This window comes from Mustela nigripes, chromosome 1 (assembly GCF_022355385.1).
Source record: "Mustela nigripes isolate SB6536 chromosome 1, MUSNIG.SB6536, whole genome shotgun sequence".
NCBI lineage: Eukaryota > Metazoa > Chordata > Mammalia > Carnivora > Mustelidae > Mustela > Mustela nigripes.
The window spans coordinates 153,150,619-153,166,266 of NC_081557.1; the positions used below are offsets into that span (position 1 = coordinate 153,150,619).

The 15,648-nt window shown below is 37.1% G+C and overlaps 1 protein-coding gene across 11 annotated transcripts in view; it reads right to left on the bottom strand.

Moving 5' to 3' along the window:
• Positions 1–15,648, bottom strand: part of FAM13A (family with sequence similarity 13 member A) — a 362,150-nt gene that overhangs the window by 260,152 nt on the left and 86,350 nt on the right. For 10 of the 11 annotated variants that reach the window (XM_059375944.1, XM_059375935.1, XM_059375924.1 and 7 more), the window contains exon 4: positions 9,092–9,269. The exons of the other annotated variant lie outside the window; for it this stretch is intronic. In XM_059375944.1, coding sequence (XP_059231927.1) covers positions 9,092–9,269 — 178 coding nt within the window. The remainder of the gene's footprint in view (positions 1–9,091; positions 9,270–15,648) is intronic. 11 annotated transcript variants of the gene reach the window in all.

Consider the following 15,648-nt stretch of genomic DNA (forward strand, 5'->3'; position numbering starts at 1 on the left):
TATATCACGATAAGTAACCCAGAAAATGACCTGAAGACTGGCAGAACAAACTCCATAACTAAATGAAGAGAAGAGGCTATATTAAAGAAGGTAGGAAGGGCAAAGATAGGGTCCAGAGCTAAATGGATCCAAAGGACTGTCCTCTGAAGAGAGGGACACCACTAATGTGAACAGGGGAGAGAAAAAGATCCTCATACCAGAGAACACACATGGGGCCAAATTTCATGAGTTCTTACAACCAGTAGGACTTAAAACCTGGACATTTAAAAATCAACAGACCCCTTTGGGAGAGCCAGGAGGACAAGAGGAAACTGAGTCTCCATTTTCAACAAGACAGCATAGAAACACCCTGCACAGATTCAGCATAGAAGCAGCAGTTTGAAAAACACCTGGGACATACTGGAGGGAGAGATGTTTACTAATCTCAGAGGGAGTCCCGAAGGGACAGAGATCAATGGGAGACTCCTCCAGGAGCAAAAGAGTTGGCAGGTGCCACTTCCCTCCCTGACCCCCAGCATAAACTCACAGCTACCTGCAGAAATCAGCATGATGCCTATACTAGCTTCCTAACTTGCTAACACTGTGCGTCCCTTGCCCCCTCCAGCCAGGCTTGCCTCAGTCCCTTCCCAGCAGGTCTGCTCCTATAGAAAATCAGCACAAACCTTGCTAATACCATGCCTCTCCTCACATCACTTTGTGGATCCACTGGCACCAATCTAACTGACCTTGGTCTTGGCAGTGGCAAGTCTCCTCTTCAAGAGGACCAACTGCAAAACTTGCTAACACTATAAGTCCTGCCCCAGCTCATGTTGCAGATATGCCCCTTCCAATATGCTCTTGGCTAGAATTCATCCAAAGTGGTGCCACAAGCCAGGTAGTGTGCAAGCAGCCCTTACAGAGGCTAGCACTACTGCAGAGGAACTCCTGCCTCAGGGAAAGGGAAAGATAACCAGTGAGATTGGCTCCAGCAGTAGGCTGGAGGCAGACATCTGGTATGACTACAGTCCTGCCTACCAGTGAAAGCTTCCCAGGAGAAAATTCAGGGAAAGCACCCTGCAGTTCGGTGTTACCGCATCTCTGACAAATGAAAAAGCAGCTCAGCCCCAAGAGCAGGGAACAATAAACACACATAGGAAACGTGCCTCAAGTGCCAAGTTCTAGTGAGTAGGGTGATAGCATACTTCAGAACAGGACCTCTTCTTCATAAGGTCATTACTTTCAAGAGCAAGAGACATAGCTGAATTTCCTAACACACAGAAACAGACCTAGAGAGTTAGACAAAATGAGGAGACAGAGGAATATGTTCCAAATGAAAAAAAACAGAACAAAATCACAGCAAGACAGCTAGACAAAATGGAGAGAAGTAACTTGCCTGATAGAGAATTTAAGGTAATGATCATAAAGATACTCACTGGACATGAGAAAAGACTGGAAGACATCAGTGAGACCCTTAACAAAGAGGTAAGAAAGAATCAGAGTTAAAGAACACAATAAATAAAATAAAAAATACACTAGATGGAATAAATAGTAAATTAGAGGAAGCCGAAGAATGGATCAGCAGCCTTGAGGACAGAGGGATGGAAAGTAATTAAGTTAAGCAGGTAAGAGAAAAAAAATTATGCAAAATGAGAATAGACTTAGGATACCCAGCAACATCATCAAATGTAATAACACGTGCATTACAAGGATCTCAGAAAAGAATATAGGGCAGAAAATTTATTTTATGAAATAATAGTTGAAAACTTCTCGAGTCAGAGGAAGAAAATAGAAATTCAGAGCCAGGAGGCATAAAGATCCCCCAACAAAAACAATCCCAAGAGGTCCATACCGAAAAATATAGTGATTAAAATGGCAAAAAGTCGTGATAGAGAATTTTAAAAGCTGCAAGAGAAAACAATTACATATGAAGGAAACCCCATAAGGCTATCAGCTGAAAGGGAGTGGGACAATAAATTCAAAGTGCTGAAAGGAAAAAACCTGCAGGCAAAAAATACTCTATTCAGCAAGGCTATCATTCAGAATAAAAGCAGAGATAAAGAGTTACCCAGACAATAGTTAAAGACATTCATTACCACTAAACCAACCCTATAAGAAATGTTAAAGGGGACTCTTTGTATGGAAAGGAAAGACCATATGTATGAGCAAGAAAAGTAGGAAGCACAAAAGGAGTGTTTATATAAATCAGTCGAGGGACTCACAAAATAAAAGGAGGTAAAGTATGACACTACATATCTAAAACATGGAAGGGGTGGAGTAAAGAACAGGTTCAAACTTAAATGACCATCAACTTAAAACAGACTGCTACTTGCAAAAGATGTTATATACAAACCAATGGTAAACACAAATCAAAAACCAGTAATAGATATGCAAAGAATAAAATTAAGAAATCAAGTATATCACTGAAAAGCCAAATAATGAGAGAGCAAGGGAAGAAAGGAACAGAGAAAAACTACAAAATCAACCATAAAACAAGTAACAAAATGGCAATAAAAACATGCTATCAATAAATACTTTGAATGTAAATGGACGAAATGCTCCAATCACAAACACAGGTGACTGAAATGGATAAAGAAACAAGACCCATCTACATGCTGCCTAGAAGAGACTGATTTGAGACCTAAAGACACCTGCAGATTAAAAGTGAGGGGATGGAGAAATATATATCATGCAAAAGAATGTCAAAAGAAAGCCAGAGTAGCAATACTTATATCAGACAGAACAGACTTTAAAACAAAGACTGTCACAAGACATATCACTGTATAACCATAAAGGGAACAATCGAACAGAAGATATAACTGCTGTAAATATTTATGCACTAAAGATGGGAGCACCCAAATGCATAAAGCAGTGAATAACAAACATAAAGGAACTACCTGATAGTAATATAGTAACAGTGGGGGGACTTTAAACACCCCACTTACATCAATGTAAAGATTGTCCAAATAGAAAATCAACAAGGAAGCTGTGGCTCTAAATGTACCAGAGGAAGGTAACAGATATATTCAAAACATTCCCTCCCACTCCCCCCAAAAATCCCTCCTGAAACAGCAGAATACACATTATTCTCAAGTATACACAGAAATTTCTCCAGAACAGATCACATATTAGGCCACAAAACAAGTCTGAACAGATTAAAAAAGATCGAAGATATACCATCCATCTCTTCTGACCACAATGCTATGATATTAAAAATCAATCATAAGAAGAAATCTGAAAAGCGCACAAATACATGGAGGTTAAATAACATGCTACTAAGCAATGAATGGGTCAACCAAGAAATCAAGGAAATTAAAAAGTATATGGAGATAAATGAAAATGAAAACACAATAGTATGAAATCTTTGGGATAGAGCAAAAGCTGTTCTAAGAGGAAAGTTTATAGCAATACAGGCCTACCTCAAGAAGGAAGAAAAATCTCAAACAACTTAATGTTATATCTAAAGCAGCTAGACAAAGCACCAACAATACCCCTAATCAGCAGAGGGAAGGAAACAATAAAGATTAGATCAGAAATAAATGAAATAGGAACAAAAACAAAAACAAACATAAAACCCAAAACAATAGATCAATGAAACCAGGAGCTGGTTCTTTCTTTATTTAAGATTTCATTTATGTATTTGAGAGATATTGAGAGAATGAGTAGGGGGAGGGGAAGAGGGCAAAGCAGACTCGCCGCTAGCAAGGAGGCGAATGTGGGACTTGATCCCAAGGTCCTGGGATCACGACCTGAGCCAAAGGTAGGTGCTTAACTGACTGAGCCATCCAGGTACCCAGGAGCTGGTTCTTTGAAAAGAAAAACAAAATTGATAGGCTTTACCTGACTTGTAAAAAAAAAATTAAAAAATAAAATTAAAAAAAAAAAAAGAAAGAAAGAAAAGAAGGGCTCAAACAAATGAAAGAGTAGAAACAACCGAAACCACAGAATTGCAAAGGATTAAAAGAGAGTACTATGAAAAATTATATGCCAACAAATTGGAACTAACCTAGAAGAAATGGGTATTAAATTCCTAGAAAAATAGAACCTCTCAAAACTGAATCAGGAAAAATAGAAAATTTGAACAGATGGATTACTAGCAATGAAACTGAATCAGTAATCAAAAAACTCCCAATAAACAAAAGCCCAGGAACTCACAGTTTCACAGGCAATTTCTAACAACATTTAAAGAAGAGTTAATACCTATTCCTCTCAAACTATTGTAAAAAACGGAAGAGGAAGGAAAACTTCCAAATTCATTCTAAGAGGGCAGCTTTACCCAATATCAAAGCAGATAAAGACACTACTATAGAGAACAAACTGATGGTTACCGGTGGGGAGGTGGGTGGAGATACGGGTGAAATAAGCAAAGAGGATTGAGAGTACACTTATCCTGACCAGGACTGAGTAACAGAATTGCTGAATCACCACAATGTGCACCTGAAACCAATATAACACTGTAGATTGACTATACTGGAATTAAAATGTAAAAAGGAAATGAAAAGGCAACTCAGAATGAGAGAAAATATTTGTATACCCTATATTTAATAAGGGACTTACATCCAAAATTATGAAGGACTTCTAACTCAATAATAAAGAAAAGCTGATTAAAATTTGGGTAGAGAATCTGCACAGACATCTCCCCAAAGATGTACAAATGGCCAATAGATACATGAAAAGATATTCAACATCTGGGAAATGTAAATCAAAACAATGAGATACCTGGGTGCCTGAGTGGCTCAGTCAGTTAAGGATCTGCCTTCGGCTCAGGTCATGATCTCAGGGTCCTGGCATCGAGCCCCAAGTTGCAGGGACCCTGCTTTTCCCTCTCCTTCTGCCTTTCCTCCCCATTCCTGAGCTAGCGCTCTCTCTCTCTCTCAAATAAATAAATAAAATCTTAAAAAAACAGAAACAAAACCAAAAACAATAACATACTACTTACCAGGGAAATTCCAAAATTCCTCTGAAAGAGAAAATTTGATAGAAAAATAAAGGAGCACAAGAATGAGGCATATAAAAGCCAGAAACAAACTCATGTATGTGTGCAAAGTTAATATGTGATAGAGTTGACATTATAAATTAGCAAATGCTAATGCTGCTCAATGTATTATTTGGCAGCAATTAGCTATCTATTTGAAGAAAATCAAACTGGATCTATACATGACACATGATAAATTCTAAATAAAAGTGAAGAGGTAATCATAAAAAACTATAAATAAAACAGAAGAATATATATTGTAATATCTTGGTTATTATTAAGACAATATTTTAAGTAAGAACTAGTATTCAGGTTTATTATTAAGCAAGATACAAATCCCAATAAACAGAAAAGGGAAGAGTTGACAAATCCAAGTAAATTAAAAATTTTAAAAATTTTAATATAATAAATCACCATAAAACTAAAAGGCAAACAGAATAAGAAAAAAGTTCTGTAACTTTTTTAGCAAAGAATTAATTTTTAGAAAACCTAAAAAACTCCTATAAAGCAAGAAGAGCCACAGATATAAAATAAAGTAAAAAGCAAGCACAAGACAGAAGCAGAAACTACGGAGAAACACAAATACTAATGCCACCCATCACATAAATCTAAAATATATATACAATCTCACAAATAATTCAGAGAGCATTTTTTCCCATTAGATCAAGAAGTATTTAAATGTGTGTTAAAACTCAGTATAGCAAGGTTACAGGGAAAGGAGTATTCCTAAACACCAATGGAAGAATAATATAAATTGTTATAGTCTCACGAACGGCACCACACATTAATTTTAAAATGCATAAATCCCTCAGCCAAGCAATTCCACTTATAGGTTATCTATTCTAGAGAAATAGTTTCGGATGTACATAAAAAGTTACAACACTCAATATGTTCACTACCACTCTGTCTTAATAAGAACTGACACTTCAGTGCTTATCATTACAGGGAAAATTAACCGAGTTAGGGAGAATTCATGATATTCAATAGTTAAAGAATGGGGTATGTAAGTAGAGTGGTATTATAAGTTCCACTGCTACTGTAAGAAAAATAAAGCTTCAAAATACATGCATCACGATCAGACTTACATTTAAAAATTGAAGATTTATGGCCATGTTCAGAAATAAGGAAGGAAGGCTATCTACGTAGTGGTTATGGATTTTATCCCTAAGAAGGAGAGGTTGGCATGGGATACTTTAGTTTTATCCTCTATACCTCTATATTATTTGAGTATTTACAATGATAATATTACATGATCATCTAAACTTAATAAACAAATAACTGGAATTACATGTTGAAAATCTGTAATTACAGAGCCACCCAGAAGCCCAGCATTGAGAGTACCGAACATTCACTTTGTTGGTGAATTTGAATTTTTGGTGCACTTTCGTCCATTTTATGATCATAAATTTCATAGCCAATACCTTTTTATATCTGAAATTTTATGTTCTTTCAAAAGTTAACACTATTTCATGAGAATGTTCTCTTATTTAAAAAACAAACAAAAACTCTTCCTTGTCTATTGACTAAGACAATATATTCACCTTGGGTATAAGAAAAGCATTTCCTTTGTTTGTCTTTTTGTGGTTCATGTGACAATTATCCTTGAATCTTAGTCCATACATGTGATAAAGATGGTCAGTGGAAAGCTAAGTGGAAAGCTAAGTGTGGTCACTGGAGTTCAAGTGTTTGCTTTTCCTTAAGCTAGACAGAGGAACTTCAAGAACAACATAAACAACTTTTGCCTCTTTAAAATCAAGCAGATAAGGGAGACAGTATAGAACTTGGTAAGAGCTCAATAAATAGCTCTTTTATTTTTATTTTTTTAAAAGATTTTATTTATATATTTGACAGAGAGAGAGAGATCACAAGTAGGCAGAGAGAGAGGGCGAAGCAGGCTCCCCGCTGAGCAGAGAGCCCAATGTGGGACTCTATCCCAGGACCCTGAGACCATGACCTGAGCCAAAGGCAAAGGCCTAACCCACTGAGCCATCCAGGTGTCCCAATAAACAGTTATTTTAAAAATTACACTCTATCTCAATGAGAAAAGTACCTAGTGGCAACTTCTATATTTGTAAGTTTAGAAATACATACCAAGTCGATCACACCAATACACCTGTACTTAATGCCATTGAACTGTATACTTAAAAATGGCAAAATAGTAAATTTTGTTAAGTATATTTTACCACAATACAAAAAGCTTAAAAGCTATACTGATTAGTAGAGCCTATAGTAAAAATTCATTACTTATTTGATATTTGGTTGAAGCAGGTTATCAGAAATTCTAGATCAAGGCCAATTCAGTAAGTTAGCCATGAAGTGTTGATCTGTGTGTTACAAAATAAGCTCTCCAGGGGCACCTGGGTGGCTCAGCTGGTTAAGTTTGACTTCAGCTCAGGTCTTGGTCTCAGGGTCCTGGGATGGAGCCCCATGTTGAGTTCTGCACTCAGTGGGGAGTCTGTTCTTCTCTTCCCACTCTTCTGCATGTTCTCGTGCTCTCTCTCATTCTTAAATAAGAAAATAAAAGCTTTTTAAAAAACCTATTCTATTTAAAAATTCATTTTCACCTCTCTTAGAATCTAGGGTTTCAAAATTACTGAAAAGTTTTCTGCTTAATTTCTTACATGTAGATCACCAAAGGTTTATTCTGAGCATAGGAGTAAAAAGAATAAATACAGTTTATTTCTCTAACACAAAATTCATGAGTAAGAAGTTAGTGCAGCTCATGTTTGAGATATTTATTCATAAGACCCTAACGTATCCTCTGAAATGCTACTATTTAAAATTTAAATCTCAGGATGCCTGGGTGGCTCAGTTAAGCATCTGACTTCAGCTCAGGTCATGATCCCAGGGTCCTGGGATAGAGTCCTGCATCGGGCTCCTTGCTCATTGGCTAGCCTGCTTCTCTCTCTGCTTGCCACTCTCCCTGCTTTTGCTCGCTCACTCTGACAAATAAATAAAATCTTTAAAAATTTTTTTTTAAATGTAAATCTCTAAGTTACAATGGGAATAGTTATTAAAATAAAACTTCTTGGGGGCACTTTTGTGGCTCAGTCGGTTAAGCGTCTGACTCTTGATTTCAGCTCAGTTCATGACCTCATGGATCCTGAGATCCAGCCCCGGGGAGGCTCTGTGCTGAGCGGAGAGACTACTTGAAGATTCTTTCCCTCCACCCCTCCAGGCCCTTGTGTGCACATGTGCTCGCATGCACTCTCCTCTCTCTCTTTCTCTCTCTCTCAAATAAATGCTTTTGTTTTTTTTAAACGTAGAACTTCCCGCCGTAGGTTATGAATGTTCTGGAACCCTGGACTACTATGATCTAAGCCAGAGTTTATACTGAACAATTATTCTGAGGACTGTAATATTTGTAGTTCTGGGTTGATGAATGAGTCTATAGATCAACTGACTCTATAAACAGATACACTACTTTAAAAATTGCTGAGAATTTATGAGAGCTTTTAAAGTGTGAGTATATTCTTTCTCTGTCCTTATAACTAGAAGAAATATGTTTGATAACAGTGGAGATTAATAGGTTAATAGGAGAGTTAAAAGAAAAGTCCCTGGATTTCAAAATCATGTTTCACATATCAACAATTAAAGACCTTTAAGGAATAAAAAGGAAAAGAAAATAAAAAGTTTTACAAAAATTCTTGTGGCCAGTGTGATAGCACCCGCCAAAGAGAGTTTATTTATTCCTAAAGTCTAGTTTATTCCTAGAAAACAAATGTAGCAAAGGTTACGTTTTTCTGTCACTGACAAAATGAGCTTGTATTTTTCTATTAGCAATGATTTTATCACATTAAAAAATTATGCAATATATTGTACTCCTTCCATTTCTGCTAATCGATGCTTCAGATTAAAATGTTTAAATGTCCTTTTTAGTGAAAGTAAAACATATTTCCAGAATTCTAAATAAAGTTGTTGGAAATATTGTAAATTATGGCTTTCATGAAAAGGCATATGTGTTGTTTTCAAAATTGGGATGAAAATCAAGGCTAAAATGCCCAATAGCAAGATAGAACTCCTCCAACATAAATTGGCTGACTTTTCAGTCTGAAACATGATTCTACAACCCAAGTGATTTCAGGCAGTAATAAAGAAAAAGTGGTATGTAATAGTAAAAGCAAAACTCCACTAACTTACTGAAAGCAATTTGGCCCAAATACAGTGGCGAGATTGTGAACATTCATGCGGTTCTGCACATGGTGCTTGGCTACTTTTGTCAAGAACTGGCATAGGTACTTGAGGAGGCAGTAGTGGGTGTCAGGCAGCTCTTTTATTAAGTCTCTTAAGCTACTCTCCTGAGCATCATTTCTGTCATCTGGAAAGAAAAAGAATAAAAAACGCTCTCAGGCATACTGCATAGTAACAACAACCAAAGCACAGAGGCATCGTAAGGTCTAATATTTTATTCAGGAAAAATTCCTAAAGGCTTAAATAAGCCCTTGAGAAAAAAAGGGGGCAGTTTTGCCTTTTCTTTGATATTTCAGCATTGAACTTATTTTAATGTTAAAGATTTACTAACTCATTCAAGACACCCTGAAAATTAAAGCTTTACTAATGCATAATATGGGTTCGTATTTCACTTCTGTGTGTCCTTACCCAAAATTAAGATACAGGTTGGCTTTTTATCCATAGTGGAACCTCCTATTTGATTACTGTCTTCAAGCTCGTTAAAAACAAGAATCTCTTAGTTGAATAAAATTTAATACAAGAGACATTCCTTGGTCACCATGAACAAGACTAAACTTAATCATCAGGAAATCTGTAGCCAGAGGAAACTAAAGGAAACTTTTAATCCCTACATAGCTTTTTATCTCTCCCATGTCAGAGTTTAGAATTTAATATGTGCTTATCATACAAACACCAAAAATATCTCACAGTGAGCCAAAATTCAGACAGACATATGAAAAGTTTCCTTCCATTCTCAAAGACTTAAGGGTTTTATCAATATCTAAATACAGAAAAGTTATTTTTAAAAATTGTATACTACCTTCTCTCAGAGGCAAACATAAATATTTTATAGCAAGGACTTTAGGGGAATAATCACAACCCATCTATGTCTAAGGCAATGAGAACTTAATCCAGTTACTACTAATATACATTGGATTCCTTAACTTCAGTCAGTTGCTTTAGCCAGTCAAGTGAATAAGAAACAGCAAAGAGAGGCAAATGTGATACAAAGGAAGTGGATTAGTCAGTGTTACAAAATTTATGCATAACATGAGGCCATCAGAGGAAGCGAAAATCCAGAAAACATTCAGAAACTCACAGAAAATGCTGCTAAGTGGCCAGAGAGCAAGGATCAGGAAGGTGGGTTCAGGAGTCCCTTTCTGGGTTAGGATCTGGGTTCTGCCACCTGACACCTGCGTGACCTTAGACTTTAAACCTTTCCTCATTTATAAATGGGAATATTAACTACCTCATGAGGTTGTGATGAGGATTAAGAGTTTCAATTTACAAAGTACCCAAACCAGAGAGGTTGCCTCATGGTAAGTGCTATGTAACTACTTGTTAAACAGAGTAACTTCTTTTACTTTACCTTCATTGATTTGGTTTTATGAGAGCGCTGAGGTATTAATGAAATGTCTTTTAATATGAACCCATTTCACCTTTATGAATGTTAGAATAAGGGATGCCGCCAAAAGTACCAATGCCAAAAACATGTAGACTTCAATCTGTTAAAATCGTTTTAGAGAACATTCTATTTCTGGTTGAAGTAACTATTTCTCACTGATCACCAACAATGTGGTCCAATAACCACTACAGGGTTTACAGAAAAACAGTTTCTTGATATTAGAAAATTTTCACATTAAATTACTTTTAAAAAAGAAATCATATACAAATATTTCAATAATCCCTAAAAATATGTAGTGTGTTGCTTATGATGGCATTATTTTCCACTGTATTATGATCTTGACTATATAAGAAATAGAAATAATTAAGTTTGGAGTGATTAAAAATTTAAAAACTACCCCTTGCTCATACCTTTATGGTTAGAAATAAATATGAACTAAAAGAAAATGAATTCTACTTTGCCTTTTTAATTTTCTTACTGTGACTAATCCAAAGTGAATCTGGATGTTTTCATGGGTATGTACTGTCTGTTTAAAACTATGGTTTAATTCTAGCATTTGAGGATACAGGCAACAGCATTCCTACAGCCTTGATAATGGGCCATTAGTCTTCTGGCTCTGAAATGAAACCGCAAATCCTAAGGCAGGCAATGTGTGAAGACACCAAATTGAATAAAACAAATATTGAAAACAGTTATGAGTTTATGACAATAATAAGATCTTTGAAAGAGAGGGAGAACTTTCATCACTGACTTCCAATTTTCGAAATATGATAAATAATTTTCCCAGGAAATAAACTGGCAAATAATAGGAAGGGAGACAAATACAGTCAGAGAATCTCAAATGTAACAAAACAACATAATTCCTTTAGAGCATAAATGGAAGAATCACCAAATATCTTCTCAAAAAGAAAAAGCAGCTGAAGAGAAAATACCTTCCATTTCCTATGATGGAAGATAGACTCATCGATTCACTCACTAGGCGAGTATGCGAGTGTCCTCTACCTCTGAGGCTTTAATCTCAACACACTCACTTCTCACTTTGAACCCTGAATATTCATAATTTACCTCCTGACTCTGTTCACATATACTGACAGTGCAGTAAAGACCCTGATTTATTAACATAACATTTTTTGTCACCTCTTTTCCTACTAATAATGTGTTAACATACCAAGAATCTGTAATTTGTGTTGTTTCTAGAAATGTGGTAAAAATCGCTGCTACCCCCAGCCTGCAGCAATCTTATAGACAAGATTTCCTATACATGAGATTAATTGCTCAACACCTTTAAAAGAGGCTTCTAGGGGCGCGTGGGTGGCTCAGTTGGTTAAGCCTCTGCCTTCAGCTCAGGTCATGATCTCAGGATCCTGGGATAGAGCCCTGCATCAGGCTCTCTGCTTGGTGGGGAGTCTGCTTCTCCCCCCCTCCCTCTGCTCTCTTTCTTTCTGTCTCTTTCCATCTCGCTCTCTTCCAATAAATAAACTCTTTTTTAAAAATGTTAAATAAGGGGCACCTGGGTGGCTCAGCAGGTTAAGCCTCTGCTTTCGGCTTGGGTCATGATCTCGGGGTCCTGGGATCGAGCCCCACATCGGGCTCTCTGCTCCGTGGGGAGCCTGCTTCTTCCTCTCTCTATGCCTGCCTCTCTGCCTGCTTGTGATCTCTGTCTGTCTCTCTGTCAAATAAATAATATATATATATATATATATTTAAAAAAATGTTAAATAAAAAATAAAGGAGGCTTCTAGAGGAATGCCTAGCACAGCAAGTGGGGGCGGGCGTGGTTGGAGAGGAAGCAGTATTGGTATAAATGTGCCTTTTGATGCCTCAGAGCAAAAGCTTATAATAATTACTTTATTATTGCTTGCATTGTTTTTTGATTTACTGATACCTAAATATAATAAACATCACTTGCCATTTGTGCTCTTGCATCAATATTAGTAATTAGAATACCTCTAAGTTCTCACATTATTAAAAAAGCAAGCAAGCCTTCTATTTTTGTGAACATTTATTCATTATACTTATGCTGTGTGTAATATTTATCACATGCTTTCTGTGTGTCTGGCATTCTCTAGGGATATAGCACTGAAACCAAACTTCATGCTTTTATAAAAGTTACAACATGATGGGGGAGACAAATAGTAGTCTCATAATATATATGTGAGTGGAAATGTAAATGCTCTGAAGAAATTAGGCAGGATTAGGAGGAATAAAAGCAGTGATGTAGAGGTGGGAATGTTATTTCATTCAGCATGAGCTGGGAAGGCTACTCTGACATGGTGACAATCAAGCAGAGAGCTGAAGAAAAGGGAGAATGCTTAGCACATGCTCATGTGCTACTAATCAGTAGAAATGGCAAGGGCCATGGCCAAGTGCTAGGAGAGTGGAGGGAAGTGAAATCAGGAGACAGTTCAGGAAAGACCCGGGAAGATCATTACAGTCTTATTATAAACCATGTTCCCACCCCCTCAAACCTGAGTGAGGGCTTTGAGCTGTGAGATTGGACTTATAGGACCAGTCTGGTTGCTGTGTTGAGTCTGGACTGTGAGGTGCACAGGGGAAAGCAGGCTGCTGAGCTGGGAGAAGATAGTCCCAGAGAGAGAGGCTGCTTGGTTGTCCTGGAGCAGGGAGATAGCAGTGAGATGGTAAGCCAAGGGCCATTCTGCATATAGTTCATATCTTGTTTGCTTTACATATGGAAGATGTTTGTTTTACATATGAAAAATGCATACATGGAATACACATTCAGTCATTCAACAAATATTTACTGAGTGGCTCTTCTGTGCCTGGCACAATTCTAAGCATTTGGGATACATCAGAAAACACAAACAGAAATCCTTGCTCTCAGGGAACTTAGATTCTAGTAGGTGCCACCTTAAGCGATAAATACAATAATTAGGTCTAGAGTGAAGTCAAAGTACATATGGTTGGAGTGAGGGTAGTGATTACAATATAAATAAAATCGTCAGCAAGGCCCTAATGAGAAAATATTCAGTGTTTACTGGCAGTTTAACAACAACAACAAAAATCCACAAACCAGCAAATGTAAGCTCCTCCAGAGTTGGTTGGAGGCTGAGGTTTAAAGGTGTTTTAAATTCCTTCAATGCCTTACATATAAAAAGTGATAAATAGTTTTGATGGCCTGATACACACTTTTAAGATACACAGATAGTTACACAAACTAGCATACAAATAAAGAGACATCTGTATTCCAAATAGATCTTGAAGAACGAATAATTTAGTCTATTTACACAAAGAGCAGAGCTGAAGCATTAAGTTAGAAGGGGATCACAGAGTATTCAAACGATAACAGAAGTGTCATTTGGTGGTCAGAGGATAAGGACATTCATCAGTGAAATTCCACAGAAGGGCCTCTGAAACAGAAGTGAAAAGCACCTCTGAAGTTGCATTAAAATATTTTAACTGCTGGGGTGCCTGGATGGCTCAGTTGGTTAAGCGTCTGCCTTCAGCTCAGGTCATGATCCCAGGATCCTGGCATCAAGCCCCTGATCCTGCTCCCTGCTCAGTGGACAGTCTGCTACTCCCTCCCACTTTTGCTCTCTCTTGCTCTCTCTCACTCTCTCTCTCTAATAAATAAAATCTTTAAAAAAATTTTTGACTATTTAAACTTATAGTTATTTCTAGAATTTAATTGGAATAAAAATTAGAATATGTTATAATTTATGAGCCAAAAGGTTTAAGGAAACTTTGCAGATGGAACAATGGTTAATAATTGAAATAGTCATCATATTCCTTAACATTAATCTTTTCCTAGGACGAGAACTTTCTCCATTAGTGAAAGGAGTCATTTCAAATTACACACATTTTCTTGAAAGCTTTCATTTGTTGTTGGGTAATTTTCATCCATTTCTCAAGCTAAAACACAAACATACAAGCACAGTATACATAGTATATGGAGAAAACTAATCAGCACTTAAGACTGTACCATAAAAAATTTTTGAGTTCCAGATTAAGCAGCAAACATTGAACCACGTGACAAGTATTTGTTCTCATTAAAAAAGATTATGATCATAATCCGCAATGCTGAACCTATCTCACGAGATGGCACTTAACCCTAATCTGGACATTTATCGTGGTGCTTGCCGTGAGCTTTGATTTCTCAATGGCCATGAAGTTATACTCTACTTACAACCTTAGCCTGAGGGGGAAAAAACAGAAACCAAAAAACCCAAAACAGGCAAAATGCTAATCTCTACCATGATATATCTCAGAGCCATGAGAAGGTCAGCCATTAAAAGAACCAAAATATTTAGTTTTGTGGCACCAGATTTATCAAAGTAGCTTTTTATTTCCTCATTAAGCCTCACAAAAAATTTATGAAAACTTGCTAATCTGATAGAACAATAAGCTGTTGCTGACTTTGAAGATGAAGAAAGGTCACAAGCCTGAGCATGTGGACGCCTCTTAAAGCCTAGAAGAAGCCAGCAAGTAAACAGGAATCTTGGCCTTACAACTCCATGGAATGAAAGAGTGCCAAGGATCCAAGAGTGCCATGGAAGCAGCTTCTCTCTGGGAACCTTCAGATAAGTACCCAGGCTGACCAACACCTTGACTTTGGCCTTGTGAGCCTGGAGTAGAGACACCAGCTGAGCCCACAAACTTCTCACCCATAGAATACAGAGATAATTTGTGTGGTTTTTAAACCACTGAATTTGTGGAAATCTGTCACAGCAGCAACAGAAGCCTAATACATCCCCAGTTAGAGAGGACTAGACTGAAGGAGATGAATTAACTTGTCCATGTTCACACAGTTCCCATGTAGCCAAGCTGCAATTCATCAGTGGCAGTCTGACCTCAGAGCTTGTGGTTTGATCAGTGCACTCCCACAAAGTCAGATACTGCTGCTATCATTATCACAGAGCAACTACTACCCGGTCTCGTACATGTAAATGTTTAACAAATGTTTCCTGAATCAACAAATGAACAAGCAAAATTGGTAAGTAGTGGGGGTGGGAATCTTTTTTTTTTTTTAAATTTTTTATTTTTTATAAACATATATTTTTATCCCCAGGGGTACAGGTCTGTGAATCACCAGGTTTACACACTTCACAGCACTCACCAAAGCACATACCCTCCCCAATGTCCATAATCCCACCCCCTTCTCCCT